General features: G+C 37.3%; 2 protein-coding genes across 4 annotated transcripts in view; both read right to left on the reverse strand.

Annotated features, from left to right (window-relative positions):
* The window catches only part of SLC35G1 (solute carrier family 35 member G1), a 7,325-nt gene extending 7,175 nt beyond the window's left edge, over positions 1–150 (reverse strand). Inside the window, exon 1 of the mRNA XM_017725859.1 lies at positions 134–150. Coding sequence (XP_017581348.1) covers positions 134–150 — 17 coding nt within the window. The remainder of the gene's footprint in view (positions 1–133) is intronic.
* An 11,466-nt stretch (positions 151–11,616) lies between these two features.
* LGI1 (leucine rich glioma inactivated 1) overlaps positions 11,617–20,431 on the reverse strand; it is a 31,892-nt gene continuing 23,077 nt past the window's right edge. For 2 of the 3 annotated variants that reach the window (XM_008643796.2, XM_017726048.1), the window contains 4 exons: positions 17,846–17,917; positions 16,437–16,606; positions 15,856–16,020; positions 11,617–15,771 (listed from right to left, as the gene is read on the reverse strand). In XM_008643796.2, coding sequence (XP_008642018.1) covers positions 14,954–15,771; positions 15,856–16,020; positions 16,437–16,606; positions 17,846–17,917 — 1,225 coding nt within the window. In that variant the 3' untranslated portion in view covers positions 11,617–14,953. The remainder of the gene's footprint in view (positions 15,772–15,855; positions 16,021–16,436; positions 16,607–17,845; positions 17,918–20,431) is intronic. The other variant, XM_017726047.1, reaches the window with a different exon arrangement.

Raw genomic sequence — 20,431 nt, forward strand, 5'->3', positions numbered from 1 at the left:
GTGACGCAAAGTTATTTTAGGGGCGTTTTTGCGTCATCTGCGCGCCCGAAATGAAAGTGTCGCTGTGTGTGTCCGCGGCAGTGACCCCTCACAGCTCAGCCTGGGCGGGGTCATCAATTGCCCCGTTTCTGACCCGCCACAGCCCCGCATGTCCGGGGTGTCACGGTGGGAATTCCCGCTGCACCGGGCTCCGCGCCCGTTGGGAGAGCCGGGATGACCTTTGGTGGACCCGTCAGTGTTGCCGTGTCAGTGGGCAGGGCAGAACATCGCTCCCTGCAAGAGCGGCTGGCTGCACTCGGGTCAACATGGAGATGGGAACCTGGTGGGCGATTCAGTCAGGATCGTTAGTAGGGCACAGAAATCATTTAGCCACCTTCTCGGGGTACGTTTTCCCTAAGAAAACAATGCTGCCTATCGGAAAGGGTAGAGAGAAAAACAGGAGTAGCCCTTTTTCCTTACCCATGAGAAAGTGCGGAGTAGAAGAAGCAGAATAAATTTAAAATACTATTTTTTTCCCTTTTGAGCAAGTTGAGCTGTTACCAATAATTAAAATGGGAGGAAAATCTCTTAGCTGCATAAATTAATCCGTGTTTGTTTCTTTATTCTTAACAAAGGGAAATGTAATCTACAGCTTTAGCAAACTGAATGCCAAATGGTAGATACAAGGTATTTCATACAAATGATTTTAAGTTTTCCCTCAAGCTACCTCATAAAAGCTATTTCAAGCTTTCTGGGTCTCTGGTTTAGCACATTTTATAGTCCATGCTAACCCACCAGAGGCTGTAAGTATTTCATTATCTTGGAGCCAGTGTTTGATTAATATGACCAGAATTGTTTCACAGATTGTTCTTAACTAAAAATTAGATATGCCATATCAATTATTAAACCAAGATAAATCAATTAATAAGGTTGTGTTGAAATCAGAATTAATTATTTCTAAATATTTAAATTATCTGAACTCTTATTGCTATAAACCAAGAAAATAAATATATGCTGCATATTTATAAGCAACTTGTATTACAGCTCCTATCAGCATAGCTCTGTACAAAGTCTATATTGAAAGCTTTACTAAAGCTTTCCTCTGGAGATGCAAAATTTCCCAAACAGACACCCTTAATTAAGAAGTTACTTTTTCCTAATGCACTTCTCTATTACTCAGAGTTTGGTTTAATTTAGAGAGGGAGGTGCAAATAAACCTGGCAACCTGTTGCTTTCTCAAGAAACTTAAACTTATCTGCACTCCAAGGCAGCTTTCACAGGCCACTGTTCATGAATCGCCAACAAAGTTAGAGCTGTCCTTCCCCAGACAAGTTTTGGTGGAAGGGCAGTGGGGATTCTGTCTCTCAGCAGCTATCCCGGGCTGGTGATCCCACAGGTGTCTCAGAGGAACACCTGGCACATCCCCTGAGCAGTGGGATTTTTGTGGCTGTCTGCACAGTCACTTGGTGAGTTGCCTCTGTAGTCAGTAACAGCAGAAGCAGCTGGCTAACTTGAGTCTTCAGTGAAGGAAACCAGAGGCCAAACATGGTCCACAGTACAGACACAGAACAAATTTTAGTGAATGCTTACAATTTCTGGCTATTTGTTAAAATACACAGATTATGTACTTATTTTATAATACTGCCACTATGAAACCCAAAGTAAATTTTTCTAAGTGCCACAGTGCCAAGTACTGAGCTGTAAAGAGTTTCAAAGAGACTGCAACAACCCCCTCTGTACCCCTCCATGTCTGGTTTTGAAAGGGAACATCTGAGGGCAGTGTTTGTTTATGCCAAGATACATGAAGTGTTCTGTTTGCTGCTGGTCAAACTGCCAGGTTTGTCTCAGCTTGAGAGCTTCCAAGTTCTCCCTGTGAAGTACAACCCTCATCTCTGAACAAGGAAACAGAGCAGTTGCAGCTGCCCAAACTAACCAGCAGGCAAATGTAATTTGCAGTCATGCTGCCGTAGACTGGAAAATTAAGTACCTGCATAAATGTGACGTGTCAATGCAGCCTTTTCAAGTACAGATTAAGTCTCATCTCTGTAATACTGTGCCCAGAACTAGCTGTTCCTTTCTCCAGCACATCACCTATAGTATCTTTGCTGAGTGCAAAGTCCATAAGAAAAAGCTTTAGTAAACTTGGGCAATTCGATCATTGAAAATTAAACTGCAGCAGCAGCTGAAATGGCATTCATTTGGTTTCCATAATATCCTAAGTGCAGAAAGTGAGCCACCTCCTGCGTAGTCACCACTCTCCACACAGGGAGCTTTCTGAGGTTACTCTTTCCAGAGGAAGAATATTATCATCCTCACCCAGAATTTCGACAGACAGTTTTTGTCATTATAAGTGCCAGGAACAAGCCAGTCCTTCACTGCCGGTTGACATACAGGCCTGACAAGTACTTTAAAGTCCTGTAATGTGTCACTGGTCTTGGTCTGCGTGCCTGGTAAGGGTCCCTTTGGTGTTCGGTTTCCATCTCCCCCCCCGCAAATGCTGTCTCTGACTCCTCACAGTGGCTTTCCAGAAACACTAACAAGCACAAATGACAAAGCAATTAAGTAAGTTTTGTGGAGAACCGTGGGACTTTTCTAAGAGATTATAAGACCTTTATCCACTATCACATAATTTCTTTTATCCACTGCTGATATATTCTAATAAGCTTTTGGGAACACTGCTGCTCTTGGAGGCTTAGTAAGAACTAAATTAATATAAATTGAGGGAGCCCTGGAACTGACCTAGCCCTTACTCACTTCTCCTAAGAGCAGCACTAAAGCTCTGCAGAGCTCCAGCAGGAAGGACATCTGGATTCCTGGTACTGCACGTGGAACACCCTGGTGACATCTATCCCAGTTTGATCTGACTATAGCTGAGTCAGCACTGTTACGTACTGCTTAAGCTATAAAAGTAGTAGATTTAAATCAACACAGTAGTCCATTTCTATGGCTTTTATTCTGTAAAAATGGTAAGTCTGTAAACCAATTTTTTTTAAGTTGTCTAGCAAAAAGTTCATTAAAAGAAATATAGACTAATGCAAATAAGTAACAAAATAAATAATAAACTTGCATGGTTTCCTTTCCTTCTGAAAAGGTTTAACAAAAAACCAGATAAGAATTACTTCCTCAGCTTCTGAAATGGATCCAACTCTTAAGTGCATTGTAATAACCATTTACCTCTGCACCTGAGTGCCATAAAACAGATGATTATTGCAGCACCAAGGAGTTTCATTGTCCTGGTCATTCATTCAAACTTCTGTCCAACCCAGAGTTGTTTGGGAATCATAGAATAGCTGAGGCTGATGGGCACTTCTGGTGCCTTGAGAGGTCATCTACTCCACCCCTCCCCCCCCCTCCGTGCTCAAAGCGGGGTCAGCTAGAGTTCAAGACTCTCTCTCTTGGGATTTTGAATATCTCCAAGTGTGGAGACTGCACCACCTCCCTGGGCAATGTGCTCCTGTGTTTGATCACATGGTAAAAGAAATTTAAAAAACAAAAGTTAGGTTTAAAATGAATGAACACTTGTAGTCTCTCAGCCCAGTAAAAATGTGGTCCATATGAGCTCCTGCCTCCCCATCAAAATTCCAGTGTCTGTCTTAGTGGGTTTTGTGTCCATCTTAGGTGTTAGAAGAGACCTGTATTTCTCAGATTCCCTGTTTTGGTGGATGGTGAATGATTCTTAGTTTTGCCATCACCACAAATTGCTTCTGCATGTATATATAGGACTGTTGTACAAATGTTTAATCTTGTGTCACAGTGTGTTCCAAGTATCACAGTTTTCTTCTTCCTGAGTTGGTGTTTGTAATGAATAGTACTATAAAACAGGAGATGGGGTGGAACACTGAAATAATAGGGAATCCTGCAATTATGGTCAATATAATGGAGATATACTGAGGCTCTTTTTAACTGCATTTTCCAGATTGCACTATTAGCAGTTGCTCTTCAGGAGATTGAAAGTATTGAGATATGTAGATTCAAGGAGTAACAAAAGATTCGGTGGTATCCAGAATGAAAGATTTCATTTTCTTTACTTCTGAAGAATTGAAAAATAATGGATAAGCAGGACAATATTCAAATTCTGCTTCTATAATTGTTAATGTACTTTCAATCCAGTATTAAAGGTGTACTGCTTAGCTGATTTTGGCCACATAAAGGTCATGCTTCTATCCTCAGATGGCTTAACTACACTGCTTGCTAAGCAATCAAGTCTCTGTAGCTAGTATTCCTGGAAGGATAAATTAAAAATAGTTTTCCACGTACTCTAAAGACTGTAGTGTTTTCATTCTTGTATTTCACTTAAATGTCTGGAGAGTTTATGCAAATTTAGATGGTGATCCTTAAATTAAAAAAGTTATGTAAATTTTTTTATTCTCTTTAAGCATGTGGAAAAGGCTGTTATTCCAATACATCTTGGACAAAAGAATATTTTCTTTTAATCTCTTGATGAAAGATCTGTCTGATTCCTCTTCTTTCTTTCTCTATCTTTTCATTTCCACTGAAGAACATAAACATCTAAGCAAACCAATAGAGTGAACTTTAGTAACTCACTGTGAGAAAAGAAAATGAACAGTAGTACTGGTTTTGTTGATCATTTGTATTTGCCACAGGCCAAAACACTGTTAGTTTTCTACAGCACAGTGGTGGTGGGTGGCATTCAGGTCTTGGCCTGGTACTCTGAGGAAGCAGCAGCACTTGCTGTTGTACTGCAGTGAAGTTTTATAGATTGTTATGTAACAAGTATATCATGCAAATCTCAGCGAAAGGAGTTTTTAACAGGAAACGTGTATTTACACACCCTGTGTGCCTCTCTCTCAGTTGTAACTCCTGCATGTCATGGTGCGTACATACATGGGTATGGTCTTAGTTTATGCTGGGACACAGTGCAGGTAATGAACAGAATTCCTAATGTATCAAACTGTCAGTGCTTGATAAAACATGTTCAAGGCTATTACTTCTACTTCTTTAGGTGAATCTATATTTTTAATATAAACTTGGCAAGGCAACCAGTGTGAAAGTATAAATTTGGAAAAGTCTGCTTTCTGGCAAAATAATTGTGGGTGGGGTTTTATTCAGGCATATTGTCTCATTTGGTGGGTTGAAGGTATCTGAGTACTCACTATACACAAAAAATTCCCGGGAAAGTGCCTTTTTAAAAAATGCTAGAGGAGTATGGATTCACTGTAGCACAGCAACTCTTATAATTCCAGTTGTTTATTGGAGCCATTTATGCAGTGAAGAGAATGCAACCTTGGCATGTTCCCTTTCCCTTACTGCATTTCCTGTTGTGTCAGTACTATTTCTAGTTCTGAGTTATGAGATTAGCCATAAAACTGAGTAAAGCTCTATTCCCTTTAAATAAGTTGTTACTCATAAGGAGTAAGATCAGTCAGTATATACAGGGATGCACAGTGGGGGGGAAAAGGAAAATACAAGAAAATAAACAAGGAATCCAGAAAAAAAAATCAAAAATTGATGGCATGGGATTATGGAAAAGAAGAAATGAGCATGCTAGAATTTATGTATGCACTGCCCTGGGTAGGTGCTTCTCCTGGTAAGCATCTCCTCCTGATTGTTGCTTAAATTTATATATTTCCAAAATACAGTGCTTTATTTTGAAATATCTAAATTTGATGTTTCAACAATATAAGTGCCTTCATTTAAAATTCTTTCCCAAACCCATCCCAATTTCTGGATCTTTCAAAAACATATTTGGAAATTTTGATAACCTTTTTTGTTTTCCGACTCTTCCTTGGAAATCTTGGAAAGAATTTTTCCTGTTATTTAGTGGCAAATTGCCACTATGTATAACTGAAATTGCTATAAAAGCTTGTTCAACACAGCCACTAAAGCCAAAGGGCTTGCAAGAGGGAAGGGCAGATATTCTTTGAACCACAGATACAGAAGATAGGCAGAAGGTTATCAGTTACCATTCTGTAATGTGCTTGAATAGAAATGATGTCATCATTAAATACATACTCCTTCTAATTTACTCAGAGCATGAGTAGCAGACAAGGGGGAGTTTTTCTTTCTTCTTCATAGCATGCAGCACTATGGAGAGGAAAAAAAGAGAAATAAAATATTATGTAACTTTAAAGTTTGTGGTGACTTTCCAGAGATGTCTTTTCTGGCAGGCAGTACAGTACAAAAATCAGAGAACAGAAGTATAGCTTGAGTGCCATTGAGGGTCAGAGCTCCCAAGGAGGAATGGAGAAAAGTGGAAATTGCTCATAGTTGCCATTGTTGCTTGTCTGATTTTGTTCTGTTCTATAATGCCCTTTGTGACTGTTGTATATTTTCACAGTCACTTTAACTGTCTTTTTACAGCAGTAGAAATGGCTGAATGTATAGTTTCTCTTTGTGGAAAGGGAGATAATTATTTAAATCAGCTGCATTTCTTGGCACTTACACAGTATGTTTCCTATTCTGTAAGCTATCTGCCTGGGGCGGCTCTGCAGGGCAGGAAGGGGGGAAGCTGCCTTACTTGAAACTCCTATGAATTATTAAGCAATTGTTTATATGCCTTACTTAAAAGAGATTATTGTTCATTAGCTTCTACTTTTCCCCAGAACAAAAATTAAATAAAATGTAAATAACCTCGTCACAGGTGATGGATCAGTATTAGCTTATTGGGACTCTATAACACATTTATATATTTATATATGTGAATGATTTATGATATTGTTATATTATTATATAAAGCATATTTATATTTTGTATTTATATATAGACACATGATAAACATATGAAACATTAGCATGATTCAGCCTGTGCACCTCTCACCTTGTTCCAACAAGCTGGTGCAATGCTTACTCCTCTCAATTTGCTTGTATGAGTATGTTCAAAGGGGAGTGAGCTGAAATGCAACTCCAGTTTTGTTAAGAAAAAAAACCCTTGCAACACAGATTTTAAAACCCTTTCCCTTTGTCAGACTCACAGACATAAATGGGGTCTTTTTTTTTTTTCATTATTTTTTAATTGAGTCAGTGCTCCTTCATTACCTCCAGGAGCCGCAATGCAGAAGAGCATTCCTCATTAGAGCAAAAAACCCTGCTGCTGCCTTGCATGAGGGATGTACCTATTCTAGGCATTTTGCTGTCCACAAGAACACCTCCTTAAGGCAAGAAGCAGGGTTTCTTTTCCTTTCTTGCTGGAGGCTGAGAGGGTATACTGGGAAATCATAGTGCTGTAATTCCCATACTGTTGGGTTTTATAATAAGCATCACTTCTGGCCAAGTAGGCAGGACATTGGAGCACACGAACCCAGGTCTAACTCCAAATGGTTATTTTTATGTCCCTGTAACCTCAGCTAGCTCACATCCTGTGAACAGTGCCAGAGTGGCAGCCCCCCAGGAATGGGCTGACCAAGCTTTTGCGGCATGTGCTGACCTCTGCAATCTGTTCCTGGCTCCCCAGCAAGTGGACGCTAAGTGAGCTTGGGTTTGTTGACACACACAAGCTGATTACTCCCCCTGAAATACCAGCAAAACTAGGAATGTTCTGACATGCACGAGCTGGTGCCCTCAAGACCTTGCTGACTTATCCTTGTCACTGGGAGGAATGCCTCTGCTCTGTGGCTGTACTTCAAGGAAATTGTTTCTGTTGAGGCATGATTGGAGCTCGTTCCCATCCTCCAAGGGCAGCTTCTGGGGTGCCTACTCCCTGTGCAGGAACAAGGAGGGCTATAAGGTACTCTCAGAGAAGGAAGGACCTTTGCAATTCACTGGCTTAAGGGAGCTCTGGCTGTATAGAGTGATGTTGCTCTGGCATAGTTTATTTGTAATAATCTTGCCAGGTACACTTTACAGTTGATATAATTTCTTTAACTTATTGTTTTGCAATAATTCTACTTAATTACATTTATACAACAGTTAGGCGAAGTCACAACCAAACCCATAGGATTTTTTGATATGTAGTTGAAATCAGCTTCCTTTTTTCTAACTCTTAGATCCTCTGGTAGCATCACTGCTCTCAAAATGATTTTACAGAAATTCTGAAATGAGTTGTAATTCTGGAACAAACATTCATTTCCAATTCGGTTCAAGCTAATAAAATATGATTATCATAGTGCTGTTGCAGTTTGATGTACTGCAGAACCCTTTATAAAAAGGCAGAGCTTTTCTAGCAGCTGCTGTACCAGATATTTTTTCTTGGTTCCAGCCAAACTCACTTGAAGTGAGTTTAGTTGGAAGGACTCATTGTTATCTTAAATAATGCTAAGGAAAAGTTAAAGATAGGATTTAAGACTGGACTAATGCCGGTGCATATGAATTATTTAGAAGCACTGGATTTTTATCTGTGTTTGCAATCTATAATTCAGGTAGCTAACGCCTTCAAGTGTAAACATTAAAAGGATGTTCTCTTTTTCATAGTAATCTATATATCAAAAAATTTAGATATTCACATGTGCAATTAAACTTTCTGTTCCAGATTTATCCTTTTTCTTCCTTTGTTTCACGTTTTGGAGCAACATATGTACGGTGTTTTTCCTGAATGGGCAGTATCCTTATGTTATTGTATATGGGGGACAAAATGGAGCAGGATAGGGGTTTCAAATTTCACAGTTATTTGGAAATTGTGACATTGGGATTGTTTGTTTGTTTGTTTGTTTTTCCAAAATTGTTGATCTGTTCCTGTGGTTTAGAAATTACTCCTTCACAGGAAAATACTATTACCTGCTTAATCATAAGGTACTTTGCTACTAATGTTCCTACAGCTCTAATATTCAAATCGTATTAATAAGTTTATAAAAAGCTGAGTTCTGTTCTTCCCACGGGAATCTACTTCTGTCATGACTTACATAGCTGAAGCAAGCCTAAGTTGTGCAATTATATTCTCAAGTGCTTGCAAATAATTTGCCAAAGTTTTTTAATTGTTGACATAATTTCAAGGAATTATGTTGCTGGTATCTTACAGATTTTTTCAGTGTTAACTTTCTCAGTATTGTAAGTGCTTCTGAATGTCTGTCTCATATGTACATCTTACATATTTTATTTTGTGGACCTCAGCAACAAAGCTGAGCTAATTTCTGAACTGAAGATAGGAAATGCAACACTGGAGCACATTCATTATCCAGCTGCTTGGCTTTTCATCCAAAGTAGTTACAGCCAGATGCTTCTGACAGAAGTGCAAAGACCCTTCTCTTCCCTAATGAAGAGCAATTATGTTTAGTACTAAAAAAATAGAATTACAATTTTTATGTAATTTTTCCATGTTTGACTTTCTGAATGCTGTATTATTGTCCCCTATGTCACTGCCTATGACAGTGAATGCCACAATTTAATTTGTAGGGGAAGGTATTTTGGTTTATGGCTTGGGGTTTGATAGTGTCAAGTGCCATCTTGTTCCACGCCTTCAGGGAATTTTTCCACATCTCTGAGTCCTTAATCACCCTGCAGTGTTTTTTGAGATGGCTACATTAGTACTGCATGCTGTATCTCAAATAAGGCAACAGCAGTGATTTGCCATGACATGTAGTGTTGTATTCTCCCTATTATCCTGCACATGTGGTAGCATTATTTGTTCTTTCCTGTAGCTGTATATTGAGATCAGTATCTTTCTGAGTTGTTCACAACAATGTCAAGTTGACTTTCTTTACTGCTAATTTTAAACTTTGCAAGCCTTTCTTTCCTATGTATAATATTTTGCATTTCTGGACCCTCAACTTCACTAGTCAGCCTGTCCCACTTGCTTAGTTACCTAATTTCTCCTGAAATTTTACACTTCCATTTTCATTTATAATTTCAGATAAATGTGGATTTTACTTTTACTTTTTACTGAAATCCCACTGGTTATCCCATGAACTTTTTAGAAAAATAGACATAATGTTCGTTACTTCTACTTCTTTTGCACATAAATTGTTTTTAATGAAGGACTATGTATTCTTAGCAGATCAGCCTGTTTATTCTGAAGCTCTTTCAGCATTTTTGGATGCTCACCATCTGGGCAGGTTGACAACTTGCTAACATACTGCTGTCGCTATCCAGGCCTTCAAACAGGAAGTGAGAATGGGTCAGAAAGTTCTTTTTCAATTGAAATAATTCAGTAGGAAGAATAAAGTAAGGCTGAGTTGAAAACAACTTTGAGAATTCAGAAATTGATTTGATGAATGGGAGATCGGAAACAGTAACATAATTATTGCCATCATCCACTTCAGTTTATTTGGAGTATAAATAAACAATTCTATGAATATAAATATGCATATTTGGGGGCAAATTGCTTTCTACTGTAACAAATTTGAAGACAGAAGTATTACACTACCATAACTAATTGGAGCAATTCAAAGTCTCAAAGCACAAATACAACACCACTTCTGTATAGCACACTGGAGGTCTTTGTAGTTATAGTTCATTTCAGGAAAATTCCTGAATAGAAATAGGGTTAGGTTCGCCTCTGAGCACTTTGTTTAAGTGAACTATAAACAGAGACATGCCTGTAACACCAGCCATTAGGATTCAGAGTCATCAGTAAGGAAGAAAAGTTGCCATTAACAGTAAGTCAGGCAGTGTACCGCAGCTCGGTCTGGAGGAACTGAACTCCCCAAGACCTCGACATTTATCGGTGAGTTCCCGGCCACAAAAACACATTCAGCCATTCTAATCAATAGGAGTCTAAATCACAGCTTTACTACCACGCCTAGGGCTTCAGATCAGCAAGAATGAGAGGAGAAGGCTTTCAGACATATGAAAGGTAGTGGCAACTGTTGGCAATATGTATAACAAATCAGAGAGAAAACCTGCTAGGCAGTGGGGGAGGCATTAACAGCTGAGTGAATTGAGTGCTTGGGTTTGCATTTTCCATCTGCTTAACCATCTGCTGAGCTTTGCTTAACTTCTGTCTGGCCCTGGCAGGGCCCTGGCCCTTTTACTGGGCAGTAGTGTGCTCACCACTCCCTTTGTGTTACCACTCTGATGTAACAGAGAGGTGTCAAAAGGAAAAAAATCCACATATTAGGATCATGGATGTAATGCTTTTAGTTTGTAAGCTTCTAACTGTATTTTTCAAGAACTGGGTGATTATCTGGATTTTCAGGGGTCCCCACTGAGGAGAAACCTGGTACGTGTTTCATGGAAAGAAAATTACTTCCTTGAAGGGGAAAACTTCCACACTCTTGAGACTTGCTGTGGGCTTATATTCTGTTCCTAGTTGTAACATTTTGGGCATGCTGACTTCTCTGCTTTCTCTTGGTGCTATTGTCAGTCTGAGGACTTTTTGTTACTTCTATGGTTTAAACATTCTTTATTTTCCACTGAATGCTAACACAATATATTGTAATGCTCATATACATAAATACAGCTGTTAGTGAGCTTCCCACTAGAACATACCAAAGCATATCACACGTTATGAACTATGCTAATAATTGTTTCCCATCATCAAGTGTACTTCAAGTGGCTGTTACAACCCCTTCAAATAAAGTTAAAAAAATTAAAATAATTAAGTTAAAATTAAATACAAACCAGTAATACATTTCTGTTTATTTTACCTTACTCAACAAGATATTTCCTTACTGAATTTCCTTCTTAGTAGCAGAGTGCATTTTGGAATTTTTTTTTTAATGGAAAATAAGTAGGAACAAAAAAACCTGCAAGTCCTAGACATTGCAACAGACAAAATAAAAAAAGTTACACATGGTATAGTATCAGATATTCTGAATGTATTTTATATATCTCTTCCAAAGTAGAGAGGTGCATATTTTATATTTGTGCTCTATTAAAAATATAATGAAGTAGTTGTAGAAATACAATACTATTCCATTAATGTTCTTTTTCTCTGTCTTAGACATTAACATGACTAAGGAGCGTCGAGGATCAGCAGTACCCATTAATAACCTTCAACACTGTCTTCTGTAATACATTTAGTAGCTTACATACTCTGTCAGTCATAAACAAAACAATTAGGGAGTTTAGAAAATCCATTACAACTACCGAAGACAGCCAGTCAACCACAAGTAACAGAGACTTTGCTGAAAGAAACAGGTTTTTTAAAACAACATTTTAAAAAAATATCAATGTATCGATGATAAAAGGTTCTATTCTCGTTTTTTGCTGACTCTTCCACTGATATCAGAAGGAATACTGAGCAGAGAACCAGGATGGAATATGGTCTTAGCCTTATGCTCAGATGAGCTGTTAAAAGGCCAGTTTCTGGAATCAGGAAGAAACAGCTCAGGGAACCACCTAATGAGCCTTTACGCTCTTCTACGTTAGGGATTATGAGTTCTGTTCTAAAAATACCTCAGTTCCTTCTGTGGCACAAAGAAATGCTATACTCACACAATAAGAAACTGGCTCTTGTCCCTGTGAGTCTCCACCTGACTGACTAAAGAAAGGGATCTTCAAAAGAGAATGGGTTTCAATTCAGCATTTTATAGTAATTAGTTGGCCTTCCAAAAATTACATAGGCATTAAGAACTTCCCAAATCACTAATGCTTGATTACAGGTAAAATTTTCTGAGACAACAACCAAACTGATATCACAGTTGCGTTTTCCAGCAGATTAATCCCTTGCTACCCTCCACTGTACCATGGCTAGTTTTGTATGTACTGTGAATGTAAAATTCTAGTGACTCACACCCTTGCAGGCATTTAAATTCCTCCTTTAAACCCAGGAGTAACAATGAATTCCCGTAAGTCTGTCATATTATTTCAGAATGAGGTAACTCAGAAAAACAATCATAGCACTACTATAGCATAGGCCTTAGCCAGCAAAGCTGGCTGGCTCTGAAATACAATTCCGTAAATTAAATTTTTCAAGGTATACAATATGTTGTTTGTAAATAAATGTTGGTAGCAGATTAGCAAGTTTCTCCAATTCCACTTAAATTCAGCCAGATGTGGATAACATGTTCATAATGAGGAGGATACATAGCCATTATCTTTATAATTTGATAGAGTGTGCACAAGTACAATGGGAAAAATCAGATCAGAAACAGTGCACATAATTCAATTGGACCTTAAGTAAAAGACTGAAACAGAAGACAAGAAGAAATAGAAAACATTTAATGGGTTGCTGGTAGATTGGAGATGGGTTCATGACTTTGTATTTCATTCCTTTCCCATGCAAAGAGCACTGAAGAAGAAATGGACAAACTGAGTTGGCAATCACAGATGTGTAGCCAATGTTGAGAAATAATAAAAAGTATTATTTGGGTTCATCTGGGGTTTGAAATCATGCTCATATAAAAGCTAAAACCACATAAAGGAAATATGGTTTGACATATAAAGGAAACTGCCAAACAAGAGATTATTTATTAAGAGGATTTTTGGAAATGTATTTATTAAGAAAAAATTGGGAGGTTTCAGCTGTGAAACATAGTTTAAAATCTTTCTACTCACATTGTAAATACTTACGGAATAGGTAGTTATTAAGCCAAATACTTAGCAGCTATGGATAAAAAGGCATCAGAAAAATTAACTTATTAGAGTAGTATTGTTCAGGTGAGATTTCTTACTTTTCAAATAACATTAAATATAAAAACCCCTCCATTCTTTATTACAGAAGCATACTGTTTAGGACTGGCTTCCTAAAATATACATTAATCAGCTCATGTGGCTAGCTGAACTGCATAGTATGATTAGTTTTATTCACCAATCATTGTCTGTGAATGGTAGAAATGTGCAGAAATGAACAGAGTATTCATGTGTATATTTTGAAGATGGCACTGGAGCACAATGATAACTTAAGTGAATGCAAAGGTGTCTAAAATAAACTTGAGCTCTCTTCCTGAGCTGCACCAAATCATTTTCAGCATCAGTGTAGGTTTCTCTCAAGTGGTGCACTAGATGTATGTAAACAAAAGACTATTTTAACTTTGAGCTTGTAATGGATTTTGATGCCAAATTCAGATTTGGCATAATTTAACAGATATAGTTAGGTTCCCTGGAATTGCATACACTATACAAACTGACTTTATCCTGCCACATTCAAAATTCCCTGAATTTCAGAAGTACCTGCTACTAAGATTCATTGCAGGGTAGTGGAAAAAAATTACTTCCCATTCACTAGCTTCATTCAGAATAAGGAATAAATTCATTGAAGACTAAATAATTGCAATTACAGTGGAAAGACTTGACAAGGACACAGAATTCATGCAAGTGATGTTTGACAGTTCAGCTATAGAAATAGTGCTAGCTGAAAAATAAGCTTTGCTTCCAGCTTTCAGCTTTTCAGCACAGTAACAGCCCCAGTGTTGTACAAGAGATTTGTTTTCTGCTGCTTCAGCATCAGGTGAAGAAACACAGACCTTTACCTTGTCTTTTATCCTGCCGAGTTCTTTGTAAATTTTTAGCTATACACAGTACAATGGCCCATCCTGCACTTAGATGTGTATAACTGAACCCTTCATCCTACAACCACATCTAGGTAACTGAATTCTTTTTTCTGCTTAGAGTTCTTTTTAAATAAGTGAAGCTTTACATAACTGCAAGGATTGTCCAGGTGATAATCTATAGGCTTGTGTTTCAATGCAGTATCTTTATCAAGAACTTCTTGTTATAAGCAAAACCCACCTGATCTTCAATATTGTGCATCTTCTATGCATTACAACACTGCATTGGGCAATATGCCTTCTTGGCTTTATTTTATATGTGTATAATATATACACAAATAAAAAGTATCACCTGCAAATAATATTTGGAATGTGAAAGACACAAAATGTAAACATTTTATTTGGCAGTTGTTTCAAACAGGTGAATAAATAAATGGAAAAGTACATCTTAATATTCTTTATAGCAACAGATGCAGTTGCACATGTATTTACATATTGTGGATGCAAAGAACGGTTAATTTCTTTTTGTTAAAAAATGCAACTTCCAACACCACTAGACTTGACAATTAAAGATGAAAATACTAGTAATACTTTGTTCTAGCAATCTCAACTTTTAAAGGCATTCATTTGGAAGTAAGATAAGAGAGTCATCATGCATTTAGTTCATTTTGTCCACTTACAGTAGAAAGTCTGATGTAATCTCAGAATTATGTGTCATGCGCTTAAGTCAACTATGACATGTTTATAAATCAATGTAGTTCCCTTAAAACTTGAAGCAAAGAGAAAATCTCGTTTATCGATGGAGACATGTATGAAAGATCTTGGTGCCTGTACGTTTAATTCTTGAAACTTCACAAATTTTGCCTTTTCCGCATCCCAATAATAGACTTGAGTGAAAGAATAATCACTTCCAAGAATGGCATATTGATAATTATTTATCTGAAGTGGTTGGAATACCATTGACCCTCGGGATGGCATCCTTTGTAAATCCAGAAATGCTGAACCACCCCATTTCATTACTTTAGAGTCCCCAATAAATCTTGTTAAGCAAATGTATACATCCTCTTTAACTTTGAAATGCTTCACTGCATATGCGTCTTCCATATCTTGAATATCAAACCGCTTAACAAATTCATTTGTTCCTTTGTTCCATTGATATATTACAGGTCTTTGGGAACTACTTGACAGAATTAAATGTGGTTTGCCAGATATTTCAAGATACTCCACATCAGTATCTCTGTACCAGGCGTGCAGAGACTGATGGGAATAAAATCCATTCCCATTCCACTTGTAAACCGTGGTGAAACCAGCCTTTGAACTGTCTGCAACAACAAAATACCAGTCTTCAGCAATCCTGAAAGTTTCAATGTCATTGGGTTTTCGGATTTTAAGGATTTCAATATCTTGAATTTTTATAAACTTATTAGCAAAAATATCTCTTTTATATATGTGGGAGCCTCCAAACAGCTGTGCGACAATGACATACAGCTGGCTCTCAATTACTATAGGTTTACACACAACAGTTGAAGTACCTATAAAGAGAAAAGTAAAAGACAGGATTAGTACCACTTCCTGGATAATTTGTTGTAATGTTATTTGTCAAGCAGCATTCATACCTGTAATGTTGTCGTAATTCCTGAACATCACTTCCACATGGTCCCATTCAAGAAAGATGCATTTTCCGGTAAAAGGCTGAGCAATAACCACGTGTTCATCATTCATATATGAGAAAGTATCTACTGACAGAGATTGGTATGGCAGGGACTGATAAACTTCAAATTCTGCAAAAGTGCACACAACAGATGATAATTACAGAGATACTTTACATACTGTACTGAAAAAAAGTCTGCTTATCCGATACCAATTTATTACAAATTACAGTATTTCATCACTAGTCCAATTTTTCTATTGATAAAGGAGCACTACAGTTTGGTTTTCAATCTTTCTCAATAAAAAGAGGTAGTGTTCTATGTCCCAGTTTTCCAAATCCTTATGTAACATATTGAAGTTTGAGTAGATACTGCAATATGGGACACTGCTCCTAAATGATTCCCATGTCAGACTTAGACCATCAAAGAGTTCAATATTGATTTTAGTAGAAATTCCATCCAGAATGCAGCCTTCCTGCAAAAAGGGGCTCTAGAATGAAAAACTATAACTTTAATTTAACAAGATTAAATAATTTGAGGCACATTACCTGTAATAATGCAATCAAACTCTTCCGGAGAGAGGCTATTGATTTTGCGCTTCTTATATTCTGGTGGGTTTTCACAGTAAATGTCTTCAACAGTTGCATTGGTGCTGCCCAACCACTCCACTAACCACTTCAGTTTGCAGTCACAATTAAATGCATTGCCTCTAAGATCTCTACAACAAATAAATCATGCATCGAAAATAAGTAGTCAGCTAATGTGTTTCTCCTAGAGAACAAAAAAACAGGCTTTTGTTAAGTATGTGCCCTCTTGCTTATTCTCACTTGAGGCCTTCCTGGCTTAATTTGTCCTGACCCATAGCCAAACCTGCATACCAGAACCCACACAGCTTTAATTATATTAAGGTAATCCAGGAGATCTTAACTTGGTGATCAGTCAGAAATTTTTATTGATTTCCCCGAGTTTACAGGTAGGCAAAAGCCTACCAAACTAGTGACCCCTGCTTCTTTTGGATTACCCTTTCTCAGAAAGAACTTTCTAGATAACAAAATAGGAATTAATGTAACCTGATGGTCAGTCAGTCAGTATTCACTATCTCCTTTAGATACATTCATCTGGGGCTTCAGGAGACACAAGCAAAGGAGTTCTGTTCAAGTCTTTTACAGCTGTCTTCAGACAGATTTCCCATCGTATGTACAGGAACAGGCAAGTGCCAGGACCAGACTGTGTGACCACCTGGCCACGATCAGTCGTGCCAAGTAATGCTCCCAAATACACTGGCCACGTCCACATCTTACTACTGCAGCTCTGCACTAGGAATTCAGCCCACCTTGTTAATACAGGCAGCAGGCCAAGGATTTCTTTTTATTATCCCAGATCAGATGAAATGGGATTTGGTATATTCTAAACAGGATCTATTTCACTAAAGCAACTATAAGATTTATCTGTTTATCTGTATTTTGTGGTTTTACTAGTATTTTATATATATATATATATATATATATTTAAACAAATTGATGTTTTGATTTGGTTTCAATTAGATTTAGTATGGGATACTTACTTAGACACATGCTTTATTGAGAAAAGACAGCTTTCCCAGACATTGCTTACACATTAAAATGTTACTCCCTTAAATATCTTCCACCTTCCCCACATGCCTTGCTCTCTCATGCATCCCTAAGGATCCTCCCTTTTTAATCACGAAATCTTAATGAACATGCAGCTTTATTACATAAATACTAACAATATTACTTATCTTCATAACTGGTGGAATGTTCAAAACTATCACAAATTCTCAACAACAAAAACTGCAAGCCTATCCATACTGTGTAGTCTCTACCCAGTAATAAGATCCATTACTGGCTACTGGTTTGAATGGTTACTCAGAAAGTCCTCTAAAATAATCTCTTTATACTTCTAGTATAATTAATAGATTAATTAATTGCTTTCTTACACATTTGTTAAAGAATCCAAGCCTTTGAATATGTCTTTTGGAAGTGACTGGAGATTATTATTTGCAAGACTCCTGTAAAAGAAAACACTTCAGTATTAGTGCTAGTTCATGAAACTGCACATTTTTGCAAGTTGTGGTATACTGTGTGGGGTTTTTTCTTATGACAAAGAACACTGGTATTCTCCAGCACTTAGTTCTAAAAGATTGCTTTTAAGAATAGCTCACTTACTTTGTGACTTTTCCTTCCACTAAAATGCCATGCCTCTTTCTACTTTCTCACTCTTCAGCAGCCTTACAGCATTTACAATACTTCACTTAGCAGGGTAAAAAGTGCTATCACCTTTGGTGTTTTGCCAGCACCATTTAACATTTTAAAACAGTCATGATTGGATCTACTGATGTTTTCTTAATGAGATCCCAATACATGGTGTTCATATCACTGCAATTTCCCCACTTTCTTGCGCCTCTTCTGGAAGGAAAATCTTACTACTATGGGCTGATGGGCTTAGGCTTGGCTGATAGTTTTTGAAAATATGCAGTAATAGGCTATAAATTGCTGATTGGCATGTGTTGCTTTCCTGCAATGTGCATGTGTGTGTGTAAGTTGTATTAGACCAGCAAAAAAATGTTATTAATTCCCAGTTTTTAATGTTGGGAAAACTTGTTTAAATTCAGTGAGTATCCTAGCTAGTAAAAGTGATGAGGAAATGTGAGCAGGCTTTGAACAAACAGTATATTACATTTCAGTCACTGTCTCTGTGAGTCCACCAAAGGTCTCAGATGTCACGGGGGGCATGATAGAAAAAGAATAATGTTGTAAGGTATAGTTTATGCCTCTTCCAATTAACAGAATTATTTATTTCTTATGAGAAGAAGCAAAAATGGAAAGAAATCATTCTAGATTAAGATCTCAGTTAGAATCTGTAGCTAGTAAGACTTAGAACCTCTTCTGTTTTAGTTTGTAAACATAAATGTTATCTATTAACCACAAGTTCTCTAGCCAAACAAAGACACATAGGCACATACAAGAACAAGCCCAGATGTACTAGGTCTGCTGCCTGATTTAAAAATAAGTGTTTGTCTGATCAGGAATAGTAAATATGGGAGGCTTCCATTAGTCCATTCTGACTTCACCACTTTCAGAGTATGTCTCATTGTAACACTGTATGTGAATGTATCATGTGCTTCACTTACGTGCAATTTCATGCTGCAGAGCAATTCTTTAAAAGTCAGGTATTCACTTGGAAAAATCTGTGTGGACTTGCAAGCTGAGACAAGTTTAATGCCCTATATAGTTTTTATATGTTATTATATAGCAAACTAATAGGGACGATGTTCTTGGAAGTAGGAGTGGTTCACCACTGCCATGGGAATATGACTGACAGAAAAATTTAGGCAAGGTTTATGCATTTGCCAATTTTTGAATGAAAATTACGCAATTTATATTCCACTGTTAAAAAGCATACTTATATACTAGAAAACAGTGTCTTGACTAGATGGTGCTGTACGTGGTATTTGGTTTATAATAACAGAGTAAAGTTTGACTCAAACATGCAGTTAAACTTATGGTGACAGTTCTGAAAGAAATGCAATCAAAATTATGTATTGTGCATAGAAATTATTGTCCAATGCCAACTGTAAGATTTTGACATTAAATTAGTAAATTAGTAAAAAAATGCAATCTTTTTAAAATTTTTCTGTTCTTAAATGTACTCTGACCAGAAAATAAATCCTGTTGCACAAGAATAAATACTAGATGGCTCTCTTTTACAATAAGGAGACACTGTAATTATTGAAGTTAATCGCATTATAAAAGTACAAATGTTTGGATAGCTTACTGCATTCCACAATTTATGTTGTGAAAAGGAAGTAATAGAATAAACAGAACAAAGTTCATCTTATCTAACTTCATAGAACTTATTTGCGTGCTCATTTACTATGATTCTTTTAAATATATTTTACGTACACAAGTACTCTCTTGTTTCTTAAATGAAAAGTGCCTCAGGGTGCCAAATGATCATTATTAATGTGTATGTGCAATTTTTCCCAAAAGATGGCAAGTGGTTCTGCAAGCAAATTAAACTAGTGGTGCCTCTGCAGTTATTTTCCACAAATTTCTCATTGTCTTTGTGAATAGTGCTCCATGGACAAGAGCAGCATGATGCACAAATCTATGCCCCAAAAATGTGCATGCAAATGGCAGTTGCTCCTCAAATGTGGTTCTGTCTTTTGCATATGTTTTCTCTCGTGAAACTCCTGACATCCCCAGAAACCAATGTAACAGGCAAGACAAGAGATTAGTCTTGGACTAAATGCTCTGTGGAGAAGAAACTGTGCCTTCCTCTGTTTTAGAAAAGCAATTTGTTCACTAGGAGAAGCAGCTACTAAATAAGTAAATGAATATAATAAATAATGTACTGGACCCATTTGTGAATATAAAGCTACTCGTGCATAAATATTTTGAAGATAGGCTCCCAGTTACCAGCTTTATCCAGCTATCTGTGTTTTCTGACAACAGTATAATTCTGCCTGGACCTCTAATATGGATTGTTATCGGATGTGCACAGCCTTCTTATGTACCTCTTT

The sequence above is a fragment of the Corvus brachyrhynchos genome, unplaced genomic scaffold (genome assembly GCF_000691975.1).
Source record: "Corvus brachyrhynchos isolate BGI_N302 unplaced genomic scaffold, ASM69197v1 scaffold61, whole genome shotgun sequence".
NCBI classification, from domain to species: Eukaryota; Metazoa; Chordata; class Aves; order Passeriformes; family Corvidae; genus Corvus; species Corvus brachyrhynchos.